This window comes from Eptesicus fuscus, chromosome 1, assembly GCF_027574615.1.
Source record: "Eptesicus fuscus isolate TK198812 chromosome 1, DD_ASM_mEF_20220401, whole genome shotgun sequence".
Classification (NCBI taxonomy): Eukaryota; Metazoa; Chordata; class Mammalia; order Chiroptera; family Vespertilionidae; genus Eptesicus; species Eptesicus fuscus.
This window is the reverse complement of record NC_072473.1, coordinates 17,728,291-17,742,574: the sequence shown is the minus strand read 5'-3', so window position 1 is coordinate 17,742,574 and position 14,284 is coordinate 17,728,291. Positions and strand designations below refer to the sequence as shown.

Here is a 14,284-nt window from a genome sequence, read left to right as displayed (position 1 = left end):
AAGGCGCTTGTCTGTCAGTCACACCTGGGAACAGAAATCATTGGTTAGAATGGTCATGGCCACTGCAAGTGCTTAAAAATTTTGAATACATAATCTCCTAAACCCGTGGTCGGCTAACTGTGGCTCTCGAGCCACATGCGGCTCTTTGGCCCCTTGAGTGTGGCTCTTCCACAAAATACCGCGGCCTGGGCGAGTCTATTTTGAAGAAGTGGCATTAGAAGAAGTTTAAGTTTAAAAAATTTGGCTCTCAAAAGAAATTTCAATCGTTGTACTGTTGATATTTGGCTCTGTTGACTAACGAGTTTGCCGGCCACTGTCCTAAACAAAGGAGTTTTCTCTCTTGGCTTGTGACACTTGGCTTGTGGGGCTCTTTTGCTCCTGCTTCCTTGCCTTTGCCTGTATGGCCCATGGCAATATGTACCCCGCACACAATGGACTAATAGACTACAGTAGGAAACACAAGCTAAGCTAGCCTGATGCTGGACTGGACTCTGCTCCAATATGGAATGGAAACTCTGAACACTGGCTCTGATTTTAGCTCTATTGAAGCCCCAGCTACACTTTTTTTTTTATGACTGAACTAAGGGAAATGGCACTTTGAAAACCCAGGGGTGTAATTCCATGGAAATAAAGCTTTCTACCATATCTCATTCTCCTGTTGGGGCCTCCAGAAATGCTTATTCCAGTGGTACCCCAAGAACTCCACCTCCCACTAGCAACCGGGGGAGGTGAGACCCACTCCCTTCCATTAACATATGTATCTAACATTTTACTAAAAATGTTACTACTAATAGTCAACAAATGAGCATCAGACTTTCTTGTTCTAAAAAAAGTCATATTTTTTAAAGTGATAAAAATCAATTACTTTAATCACATGCCACAATAAAAATCAATAAAAAGGTGTGCATTCCTGGAAAAACTGTCCTTTTGATAGATTTTGTGTAACATACAAAACAAATTCAACTAAAACTAATATTTCTTAAACATTAATATCATAGAAGGATAATAATGTTATATCTTAGAATCTCTCCCATTCTTGTGAGCTTTGCTCCATTGCGACTGTCATTGACTAAAGTATTGGCACTTTTGTGGTTCCAGTATTTAATTGTCCCATCATTCAAATATTAAGCTATGAAGTCTCACTAATTTGTGTCTATACCAACTTAAAGACTGTTTATTCAAAAACTTTTCAAGTTACTTTCATAACACACCCTTATTATGATTGTTACATTCCATGAACCAGCTACGTATCCATTTTAGAGTTTGTAGCCTTTTTCCAATGTCCCTTGAAACGTAATCACCTACACACCAATTGTGTTTGTTATTTGTAAACAAGGAAATCATTACCACTCTGAAATTCTATTTTTTTAAAGTATATTTTTATTGATTTCAGAGATGAAGGGAGGGAGAGAGAGAGAGAGAGAAACATCAGTGATAGAGAATCATTGATCAGCTGCCTCCTGCACACCACACCCCACACTGGAGATCAATCCCACAACCCCTGCATATGCTCTACCGGGAAGCGAACCATGATTTCCTCATTGATGCTCAACCACTGAGCCACATCGGCTGGGCACCACTGTGAAATTCTTTAATGTGTATTTCCAAGTCTCTGAAATAAAAGATTTACATCTTTGTCTTGGAATTGATATGGGGGAACCACATAGATCATGAGTTTAAACTAGGCACTCATGTATCAAATGAACCACGAAAACCACAGAGGATAAGTGTTCTAGAAATAGATGATATGTCTGCAACATTTTTCTTACAGAACTGTATCTGCTGTGGTTTCTTCTCAGTTATTAATGTCACCATGACACTCAGTTGACATTTTAAAGTTATTAATGGAAGAGCCACATGTCAACGAACATCTTTTTGTCAGGGTATGGACCCAAACTTACAAATGTGAATGAATGGATTCTAATCTGGGGTTTTTCTTCTCTGTTTTGGTTTCCACCTTCTTCGCCAGGACCTTAAATTAAGTACTCTGATTTGTTGAATGAATATTAAACCACTTAGTTTTATTTTTCAGTTGACTTTAGCCTCCAATATGTAAAGGACTCAAAAAGGAAAATTAATGTGAGAATAAAATATTGGAATTTCATAAGCTAATAAACATCACTTAACTATGCAATCTATGTAATGGATGAGAGTTAGTCCCTGATTTATTCCTGAAGTTCTAAATAAACTTAAGAATTCAAGGGTCTGCTGGTGGCATTTATAATTCATTTTTTTCCAAAGTATGTTCTATTCAGCAAATATTTATTACATGCTTCCTATGTGCAAGACAGAGCAATAGATATTTCAAATAATACAAATATGAGTAAGATACAATTCTCACACTCTGAAAGTACAAGTGTGTATGCTGGTTTGATTTTTATATGAAGTGCCTCTTCTAATTATTTTTTCTTCTAAATTAATGGTGTAGCACTTTCAAAGTATTGATATTTTTGGAACCTTTAGTTAGAAATGAGAACCAGCATCCCTATCTCATTCCTATCATCCAATTAATGTATTATTTAAACAATATCTTGAATTATGGAATGAATATTGTGTGTGTCCATATTGCATCAAATATTTTATAATTTCCAAAATTTTAATTCTTAATCAGTGAGTTGTTGCTTCCAAACTACAAGCTGTTAAGAAATGTAAGTACTTAGAGGATAAAAGGACAGATTAACTATTAATGTAATGTGCCTGCAATGGTTGACACCCTACTTAGCATGACCATTATGTACTATAGTCTACAAAATTATTCTTCATGCTCCCACAGCAGAGCTGGAGTGCCATATGGCCATGCTTGTTTTTTGTCAAATAATTTTTACATAAACAGCTGGTGAACTGTTTTTATTGTAACAGTGCACACATTTTTTGAGACAGTTGGGAAGGATTGATGCAACTCTAGTCACTGCCTGCTTTCCTGTCAGTGTTAAGGAGAAATTCAGATTCATCTTTTAAAAATGTAAACTTTTGTATTCTTGTCACTATGGTCAGCTAATAAGAAAGATTTTTAATGGAATGCATGAATTATTGGCATGTTTATAAATGTGTAGCAATACATAGAAACTAATCATAAGGGACCTTCAGCTTCCCGTGGCATATACAGTGTTTTTATTTTTACACTCATGAATTTTTAGAGACTGAGCTGATATGTTTTGGACTATTTTATAAGCAGTTTTAATATGACTATATTTGGTTTTGAAACATAACTTCAACACATTTTGATAAGTGATATAATAACCAGAAGATTTTTAGCAGTTTTTCTGTGATTTGAGTTGATTTAAAGACTATTTAATCCAAAAGCACCGCCCACCTCCTTGACAAGAAAATCCATGTGTGAAAACACCAGTGATTTCAAAAATGCAAGTAGAGGCACTTTCTTTTGAATTCTAAGGTAATGACCATTCTTCAGTTTTTTGTAAGGCGATTATCACAGTGCTTAGAATGTTAAATCTAATTTTATATTTGATACTTCAAAAAATCTCCCTGTTACCAGTATCCTGGTAAGAATTTGTGTATTATTACATATCACAGATTCCTTTTTCATAGTATATTTGAGACTATAAAAATATGTTTCATTAGAGAAGGGAGTGATTATTTATTATTGTGCCATTAAAAAGCTTAGGACCTTCGGGTCAGAACAATTGCATTCCTCTACTTTTCACATACTAAAGGTAAATGTGTGTAAAATGTAAGAGGAAATAAGATTTTCCCCCAACCCTACAGCTTTCATTATATTCACCCATCTGTCCTTTGTGTCTTTGATTAATTCCACTCAGGGGCACAGCTATTTGCAAAGAATATTTTATTTTGAAATTCAAGATGGAAAAACAAAGGATCTTTTTCCATGTATCTTAAGTTTGAAGAAATTTTCTGGAATAAGTTTTACAATAGTGAGTACATTTTGTGAGTAAATAGTCATTTCAACATAATACCTGAGAGCAATTTGCTTATGTTGATTTTAATTTGTACCTCACTGTTATTTTCTCCCAATGAACTATGCACCAGATGGATATTTAGAAAATGAATCAAGGGAGACAATACATTTTTGTAAAGGTGTTGTTTTTCCCAAAGTAAAACCATTCAAATTATTTCACTAAAAGTTTAGTTCTAAGGAGATAATCAACTATACAAATGACTTGAACTGTTAAATAGACTATGTAATAATTAGGGGACATTTCTCCATGGGTTGCTTGTATTTATTTGCTCTTTTGAGGCACTGGTTGCCCTTGTTCCAGAAAATTTTTTCAAGAACATATTGTGTGTAGTAAGCCTTGGGAGATTATATATATTCTCCAGAGTGGAGGAAAAGCATGCTCACTGGCCATTATACATAATTAGAATTCCCCAAGCACAAGATTTATCTCTTGCAATGCAATTCTTTTGCATGATCTGGTGTCACTTGTCCATCTTGATATCGCTTTGTGATTACTGGGGTTTGGGTAACCAGTCTGAGAAAATACAGATGCTCCTCCTATCGCCATTGCTGTGAATGATAAAGTTCTTTTGCTCTTATCTAAAATCCTCATGTATTTTGCAAGCATCCTTGAAACTGTGGTTGGCTGACTATTAGCTTGCAAGGATAAAAATCTTAGCTGCTTCACAGATTTTTTTTTTTTAGATTAAGGATCCTATGTTTATTGGCAGTGTTATATTAAGCAGCTTATTAGGAAATTTGAATAAGATCAGCTGACACCAATAAAAACGTGGCAAGTAACCCATTTCAAGGATTCCTATTTTACATGATGTTTAGCTAGGAAGTTATCCCCAATTAGAAGTTAGGTCTCTCAAAACATTTTAACAATATTCAAAGGTCCTCTCCGGTGTTATTCAACTGATCATCAGAATGCTTAGTTAGCAAATTGTTGGTGGCCCTGACAACTATTCGCTGTCGTGATTTCAGAGACATCTTCTTCAAATAAAGATTCAGGGGGAGGGATCCGTCACTGTTTCCGATGCGAATGCTTGGGAATTACCTTTGGTTTTACGCCCAAAAAGCCACTGCAGTTTGGGGCTCCACATTTACAAATGGTCTTTACACTCCCAAGACTTTGTAAGTTGTAGTTGAAAGTCAGTTCTGTGCCCGCTTGAATGTCACATAGGGCAAAAAGCCCAACACGGGTATCTCCATTCACATACCACTTCTGTGTTTCACAGTTGGGAAGGCAACAATGATTCATAAAGCGGGTGTAATTTCCCTTGGGTCCAGCATCAATGACCCTGTATCTATCTAAAGTGAGCATGTAAAAATTAGTGATCCCTTGTTCTTGGGCCTGACGGATCCGAGCCTTGCATTCGGCGTCATCTATCAGCTCCCCCACATACTCACCCACCAATTCACCCTTTTTAATATCTGTTTTGGTTCGAAGACCCCAGCCCCTCTCTAATGTGCGAAAAATTTCCACCTCTGGGTACTGGCGCTTAACAAAGCACTGGTTTTGGCAGCGTTCTCCAGCAGGACATACTGCAGGGTGGCACTCACAGAATAGCACACGGTTGATACAATCAGAACCTATTCCACATGGGTTTTCATCAGTTGCCTTGCAATTACATTCGGGGATATCCGACAGGTCTACGGTAAAGATCTGTGCCCGACCAACAGGCCGGTTTGTCTTTATATGTTTATAAGGTGCTGGCTTCTTATCGTTCTTTTGTTCTTCCTGCAGTTGTCTTAGCTCTTTCTGCACCTTTAATTCTTCAAACCTCACTGCCGCCTCCTGCAGAGCTTTCTTATAGATGGCATCTACTCTCCTACTCATTTTAGCCCTGCTGCTTGTATCCCGTTCCATGTAGGGGAAGACCCTGGCCTTGTGCGTCCACAGATAGTCATTGGAGCCAAAAAACAGCACTGGGAATTCACCAATATCGTGCGCCATATCATTGACCTTTGGAGGTACATCTTGAGGATGACAGATCTCAGCTGGCCACCACCTGTACCTGCCAACTTTAACCCAAACCAGTTCCATGTAATGTGGCTTTTTACCAGCTCTGCAGTCATCACAATACCAGTCTCCTTCAGGAAATTCGATGCCCACACATTTCAGGTGAAAAGAAGCAGGGCAAGCATCACAACATAGAAGGTTGCCCCCCTCTGAACAGACAAAACACCATCTAACGTTAACATGCTTGTGATCTTTGCAGCCCTCCTTAGGTGTAAAATGATTAGGGCAGATGATACTATTAGGTGTCAGGATTTTTGACCCAGCCGCCAGACAAAGGTCATTGGCATGGTATGCCACGGGGCAGCGCACGCATCTCATCAAGTGGCCTTCAGATGCCGAAACTCTAGCTGGATTAGCAGCATGGCAAGTTATACATGAGTGGAGTGGGCAACGAAAACCCCTATCCTGCATGACAGTAGGTGGATATTTTTGGACACAGTTGGCATGATAAAACTTCCCACACAATGGCAGAAGGCACCTTTTAACACTGTTCCCACTCTGTTTACAAATAAAACACCTGTGGGCCCCTGAGCGACATTCATTGCAAATAAATTTCCTCTTGGGCACCTCCGTTAACCCAAGGCACTCTAAGTGAAATGCCCCACGGCATCGAGCCTCACATATGAGCAGTTCACCCCCCTTCTCACAGTTCTGACAAACATCGCCCTTGTGTGCGGCAATGCCACCTTTTTCATAGCGCTGTCTTTTGGCTGCAGGCATTCCTTGGTGGTTCTCCGTTGCCTCTTCAGCAGCCTTCCTGATCTTCGCAGGCTTCCTGTGCGCCATCACTTCTCCCTTGCAGAGCTACTTCACAGCTCTTGGCAGCAAACACACATCTCCACTTTTCCTATTTGCAAACAAAATGCAAATAAGATTAGCCTTTAAAAGGTGTAAAAATAGATGGCTTTAAAATTTTTCATTTTGCCCCTGATTTGTTTTATGATATATTTCAATATGTATCACCAGTTGTAACTTCTTCAAATCATATAACTAGCTTCAAATATATCATTAAAAAGTGAGATATAGCCCTGGATGGTTTGGCTCAGTGGATAGAGCACCTGCCTGTGGACTGAAGGGTCCCAGGTTCCATTCCAGTCAATGGCACTGCCTGGTTGCAGGCTCGATCCCCAGTGTGGGGCATGCAGGAGGCAGCCGATCAATGATTCTCTTTCATCATTAATATTTGTATCTCTCTGTCCCTTTCCCTTCCTCTCTGAAATCGATTATATATATATATATATGTGTGTGTGTGTGTGTATATATATTTAAAAATGAGATATGTGATATGGTGAAGAGTAGAAGTAAATTGGGAAATATACTTTTTATATCAGTTACTTATCTAAGTGACTACAACCATTTCAACTTGTCTATTTGTAGCACTGTATTCATTCTTTTAACAGAGCATTGAACTCACTGAGATTAGTAATGTTAAAAGTAAACTCTAGCCCAACTGGCATGGCTCAGTGGTTGAGCATTGATCTATGAACCAGGAGGTCACAGTTAAATTCCCTGTCAGGGCACATGCCCATGTTGCGGGCTTGATCCCGTGTGGGGCCTGCAGGAGGCAGCCAATCAGTGATTCTCTCTCATCATTAATGTTTCTATCTCTCCCTCTCCCTTCCTTTCTGAAGTCAATAAAAATATACTTAAAAAAGAAAAGAAAGAGTAAACTCTATATTGCTGCATATACATTATTTTTACTTGTTTATTTTTTTACTTTAAATGTTGTTGGAACTGAAAGGATATATATTGACATGTCATATATTTATATAAATTATATAAATTACATATTCATATGATTTATATTTTAATTGTATATTTATATCATTTAAAATATAATTTGCATAAATATACAATTTATATAAATACATTATATAAATTTACACTGAGTGGCCAGATTATTATGATCTCTAAACGCATAATAATCTGGCCACTCAGTGTATATCCTATATAATAAAAGGCTAATATGCAAATTGTCCCCTTGACTAGGAGTTCAACCAGCAGGCAGGCCGGCCAACCGCCCATGTCTCCTCTCCCTGGCCAGGCTGGCCAGACCCCACCCATGCACGAATTCATGCACCAGGCCGCATATATATATATATATATATATATACACACACATACACATACACACACACACACACACACACACACACACACACACACTGAGTGGCCAGATTATTATGCATTCAGAGATCATAATAATCTGGCCACTCAGTGTATAACCATAATTTATACAGAAACAGATTTATATATTTCAATATTATTTATATAGTTGTTATATATAAATTTGTATGTATTTTATTCACATATATTTGAGGAATATATGTGAATATTTAAGCCACATCACTATCACTGCCATTGTTAATTATTTACCTGAATTTCTTGTGTTTAAGCAGCATGACCAATTAAAAAATGTAGGAAACAAATAATTTTACTCGTAACTTACATTGATTATCTTATATAATTACGTAAAGTAGTTACACACAGTGTTTGCATGGGATCATATGCAAAAATATGAGGGAAACAAAGGTATTTAACTACTGAACATTTGCATGACTTTTTGTCACAGACTCTTGTCCTATCCCCTTCCTTGTGTCTTTTTTCTTTTCAATTTTAACTACTGCACACTTTTAAACATGCCCTCCTGTGGAGGAGGAAGGAAATGCAGTTTTACAACCCAATGTGATGCTGTAGGTATCATAACTGAGTTCTACATACATGTGGCAGCTATATTACTATTTCCATGTCAGAGCTATCTACAGTATATTATAATGCTTGCCAGAACAGGGGATATCTTCTCCCTGAATTTCATCAGCATTCGGATTAATTCACTGGCCCCAATGTTGACCAGAATAATGGTGCTGGTGGGGTTAGAGTTCTGGACAACATCACAAAGTTATTTCTGTCACCAAAGAAGAAGGATTAGCCTGAAGAATAGGTACAGTTCTAGTCAATCATTTTTATGCAGTTGCACTTGATGTTATTATGGGAAACTTGAAAGCTAGAATTAGAGTACATTTTTTATCCTTTAAGAAACTTTTCTAGCTCACAGATTATAAATAGTACTAAATGTTCTTCATAAATAGTATCTGCATGACGCCATGTTTAGGATTGGACCCTATAAACCCAGAAATAAGTTGACATGAAAAAAGAGACTTTTGGACATTCACCATCACAGTTACAAGAAAAAGCAGCCCAGAAATAACCCACTCCTATATGGTCAATTAATCTATGACAAAGGGATCGAGAACATACAGTGGGGTAAAGACAGTTTCTTCAATAAATGGAAAAGACAGTTTCCAAAAAAGACAGTTTCTTCAATAAATGACAGTTTCTTCAATAAATGACAGTTTCTTCAATAAATGGCATTGGGGAAACTGGACAGATACATGCATTAAAAAATGAAACTAGACTACCGTCTTACACCATATACAAGAATAAACTCAAAATGGATTAAATAAATGAAATATGTGAAACCATGAAACTCCTAGAAGAAAACATAGGCAGTACAATCTCAAACATTTCTTTTAGCAATATTTTTCTGACATATATTCTTGGGCAAGGGAAACAAAAGAAAAAAAATTACACATTGGAAATACATCAAATTAAAAAGTATTTACACACCAAGGAAAAACATCAACAAAATGAAAAGACAACCCACTGACTGGGAGAACATATTTGCCAATGATACATTTGATAAGGGGTTAATATCCAAAATTTATAAAGAACTCAGACTGCCGAAACCGGTTTGGCTCAGTGGATAGAGCGTCGGCCTGCGGACTGAAAGGTCCCGGGTTCGATTCCGGTCAAGGGCATGTACCTTGGTTGCGGGCACATCCCCAGTAGGGAGTTGTGCAGGAGGCAGCTGATCGATGTTTCTCTATCATCGATGTTTCTAACTCTCTATCCCTCTCCCTTCCTCTCTGTAAAAAATCAATAACCCAATTAAAAAGTGTGTAGAAGGCCTGAATATACATTTCTCCAAAGGAGACATACAGATGGCCAATAAATATATGAAAAGTTGTTCAACATCAATAATCATCAGAGAAATGCAATTCAAAACTACAATAAGATACCACCTCACACCTGTTGAATTGGCTATCATCAATAAATCAACAAAAAACAAAAAGTGTCAATGAGGATGTGGTGAAAGTGGAATTCTAGTACACTGTTGGTGGGAATGCAGTATGGTGCAACCACTATGGAAAACAATGTGGAGGTACCTCAAAAAATTAAAAATTAAACTTCCTTATGACTCAGCAATTTCATTTCTGGGTATATATCCAAAGAAACTCAAAACACTAATTTGAAATAATATATGCATCCCCATGTATATTGCAGCATTATTTACAATAGCCAATATATGGAAGCAACCCAAGTGTAGATCAATAGAGGAGTGGCTTAAAAAGCTGTTGTACTTGTACACAATGGAATATTGCTTGACCATAAAAAAAGAATGAACTCTTATGTTTTGTGACAGCATGGATGGATCCAGAGGGTATTATGCTAAGTGAAATAAGTTAGACAGAGAAAGACATAAACCTAACCCTGATATTGTAATACTTACACATGGGGCCAGGTGAGTACTTGAAATATCGGGGGACCACTCTGGAAAGTATGTGACTGTCTAACCACTATGCTGTACATCTGAAACTAATACAGAACACTATTGAATGTAAACTGTGATTGAAAGAAAAAAAAAAGGGAGCTTGTGGTTGATGAACAGGTGGAGTTGCTGGGACTGTGGCGCCTCTGCAGAGAGCGTGGAAGTTCCGTGCCCCATCCCACATACCTTGATCTCTGCCTGTCTTCTGATTGGTTGTTTCTGAGTTCATAGATGCATACAGAAGATATGATATCTGTGTCAGAAGCAAATGACAGTTTATTAGAGCAAAGCAGTACCCACAGTATCGGTATTCGTGTCAATTCCATGAGCCCCATTTTCCACAGGGCAACAAAAAGAGGACTGAATGGGTGCCAGTTATCATGCGAGAAATGGCCCATGGGGAAGTGATTCTTTCCAAGTGGATTGGCTGTGAGTAAACTTTTGGCACTGCCATTACCCTCCTGACATTTAAGTCTCCAAAAACAACTGTGCCAGCCATCCTGTACAGAAAGTTTATAAGGAGCTGAACACTGGCAAACTGAGACCCAAATTATTCAGCCTACCCTTGGATATATGCAGGAGGCATGTCAATGCCATGTCACTGGATCTCTATTCTTGACTTTGAGCCAAATCAACAAGTCTTAAAAATCAAATCTAGCCATTCCTCCACCCACCAATTGTACTTCACACAACAAACTGAACCTTTTAAAATCAAGATATGGAGGGCCTCAAAGTCATGATAAAGAAGACTAACTAACAAGGATAGTGAAATTCGGTGGTCAGAGGTTACATTTTCAAAGGGGCTGGCTTGCCCCTGAATGGATGAACTCAGGACATGAACCTATTTGCATCCTGTTTTTAACTAATTTCCAATCACTCCTGGTCTGCCTAGAACTACTGAATCATTAATGTTTCTATGACTGATGTTTCTTTTTTTTTTAATCTTTATTATTGAGAATATTACAGATATCCCTCTTTTTTCTCCCATTGCCCACCTCCACCCAATTCCCGCCATGCCCTAGGCCTTCACCACCATCTTGTCTCTGTCCATAGGTAATGCATATATGTATATAAGATCTTTGTGTAATCTCTGCCAGCCCCCCGACTCCCCTTCCTTCTTAGATTCTTCAGTCTTAACTGGAGTTTCCTTTGAGTTTGTGAGCTCTTCTCTCTCTAGCCCTGAAGGGTAGGGTTACTGTACTCTGTATGAATGCATGGCGTGATACAACTAATTTAAGAGTCTTTTATAAATAAAGCTTGTGTTAACTAAAAAATAATAGTACTGTATTGTATATTTTAAAGTTGCTGAGAGGGTAGATCTTAAAAGTTCTCATCACAAGAAAAATAATTGTAACTGTATGATGACGGATATTAACTAGATTTACTGTGGTAATCATTTCACAATATAAAAAATACCAAATCATCATGACACCAATATAATGTTATATGTCAAGTATATCTTAATTTTTAAAATCCAGAGAAAAGAAAGACTAGCGATCATAAGAACAAGAAATTAGGGAAAAAAGAAAAGGTTAATTTGAAATGTAACTTAAACAACGTCTAGAAATAAAAATATAGTTATTGAAATTAAAATCCCAATGGACACAACATAGAAATATATAAAACAGGCAACATTTTCAAGGAACTGGAGAAAGAATACCATATTAAACCCAAAGAAAGAGAACATAGGAAATGATTTTTTAAAAAGCAGAAAGGATAAATTAAAAAACAATGGAGCCAACTAATAAAAGCCTATTCTTTGAAAAGATAGATATAACAGTTGTATAGGTATCATAAATTACAAAAGAAACAGGACTGACATTGGTTAAACAATTTTGTACAAAATTTAGGTGCAGAAGGTTTTTAATAAATATTATAAGAGAACACCATAAATATCATTACTGAATGGTGGGTTTTATCATGAAGATATAATTTATCTAATAAATTCACAAAAAATAATAGAAATAGAAAATTAATGCTGGGTAACCCTTAATTAATTCATGGATAAATATGCTAATCTGAAAACATTGCAAACATTAAACAGAAAGGGAGACATATTAGATTCCTCTTAATAAAAGTTCACAGTATCACCTATGGAGTGGTCTTTCCAAACAAAAAAGAGAGAGAGAAAAAAAAGTTAAACCTTAGTCTGATCAAACTTCTGCTGATTTAAAGAAATACTGGCAGAGAAGGACAACAGTGTTGCAATCAGCAACATCTAGGACATATGAAACTAGACAGAACATAAGATGTGGCTTTTTTTTAACAACAACAAAAAAAGACAAGGAAAAAGAGATAATGATTGTATCTTGAGGGAGATATGATGTATAAATTAATGGACATAAAAGCAGTGAAATGAATAGACTCTATAGACTCTATTTGACCATAAGTCAAGGGGTAAACTTTATTTTTATTTTTAAAAAACTATTCTTTATTGTTGAAAATATTACAGATATTCCCTCTCTTCCCCCATTGACCTCCTCCATCCGCACCCCCCTCTGTGTCAGCCAGATAAAGCTGAAAAATAACTGGTGGTTTTAATGTATTAAGGTGGGATATGTAGTGTTGGTTTATGATTCATAAAGACTACTTATATTTTAGAAATGGATACTAGAATATTTAATGTTAAAAAGATATATAATCTAGGATTTGTTATCATTTCAGGGCCAAGAGATGGGGATAGGCATGTGTATAAATGGAGCCCTATTGGCCATGTATTAATGATTGATTGTTGATTCTAATGTCAGGTATATTGGTTTATTACACTACTAGAGGCTCGGTGCACCAGAAGGGGTCCCTCAGCCCGGCCTGCCCCCTCTCACAGTCCAGGAACCCTCAGGGAATGTCCTACTGACAGCTTGGAGGCAACCGGGCTGATCAGGGGAAGGTGCCACCTTCATCACCCCACTGATGTTGCCACTGCCAGCTAAGGCGGCTGCAAGGCCTGAACCCATGGCTGCCATAAGCCCACAGCTGCCATAAGCCCCAGGCCTCACAGCCGATGGGGTTGGTTCACAACTGCTAGGGCTCAAGGCTGCCTGAGCCCTGGGCCTCACAGCCACTGTGGCTTTGTCCGGATGGATGTCCGCCCTAATGAGCATATTACCTTTTTATTAGTATAGATTCTCTCTACTGTTGTATATGTTTTAGAATTTCTACAATAGATAGAATATATATGTAGCCATTAAATAGGAAACCCCAAGTGAAAATAGACCACTATTCAGAAAAATATTAATTACCAAACAAAAATACAAAACTGTAATTGAGAAATACAAACTGAAACTATCCTTAAAACTCTAGGCATTTTTAAATGTTTTCAGACACAGCAGTTGGGCCCAGTTCTATCAAATCATAAGCAAAAAATTAACCACCATATTACATAAACACACCCAAAGATGGGAAAGTTTTCAATTCATTTTCCCAGGCTAGCTCTTTAAGAAACCCAGATGAGGACACCCTGAAAACAGAACTCTGATCCAAGCTCACCCACATAAACACAAAGATCCTAAAGAAATTCCTAGAGGGTTCAATACAGCAGTGAATTAAATGGGAAAAAGAGGCTGAATCCAAGGAAAATTAAAGAAGACATGATATTAGAAAGAAAAAACCTGCCTATTACCACAGCTTTTAAAGAAAAACTTAACACAAAAGCATGGTAATTCCTTTTATCAAACTAACATTAGAGGGGAATTTGCATTTTTTTAAAATCCATAGCAAACAACCTTCGATGTGA

At 37.3% G+C, this 14,284-nt stretch overlaps 1 protein-coding gene across 1 annotated transcript in view; it reads right to left on the bottom strand.

Annotated features, from left to right (window-relative positions):
- Positions 1–4,943: 4,943 nt before the first annotated feature.
- The window catches only part of LOC103298424 (histone-lysine N-methyltransferase, H3 lysine-36 specific-like), a 32,857-nt gene continuing 23,516 nt past the window's right edge, over positions 4,944–14,284 (bottom strand). The window contains exons 2-3 of the mRNA XM_054715053.1: positions 10,738–10,804; positions 4,944–6,789 (exon numbers count right to left, since the gene is read on the bottom strand). Coding sequence (XP_054571028.1) covers positions 4,944–6,728 — 1,785 coding nt within the window. The 5' untranslated portion in view covers positions 6,729–6,789; positions 10,738–10,804. The remainder of the gene's footprint in view (positions 6,790–10,737; positions 10,805–14,284) is intronic.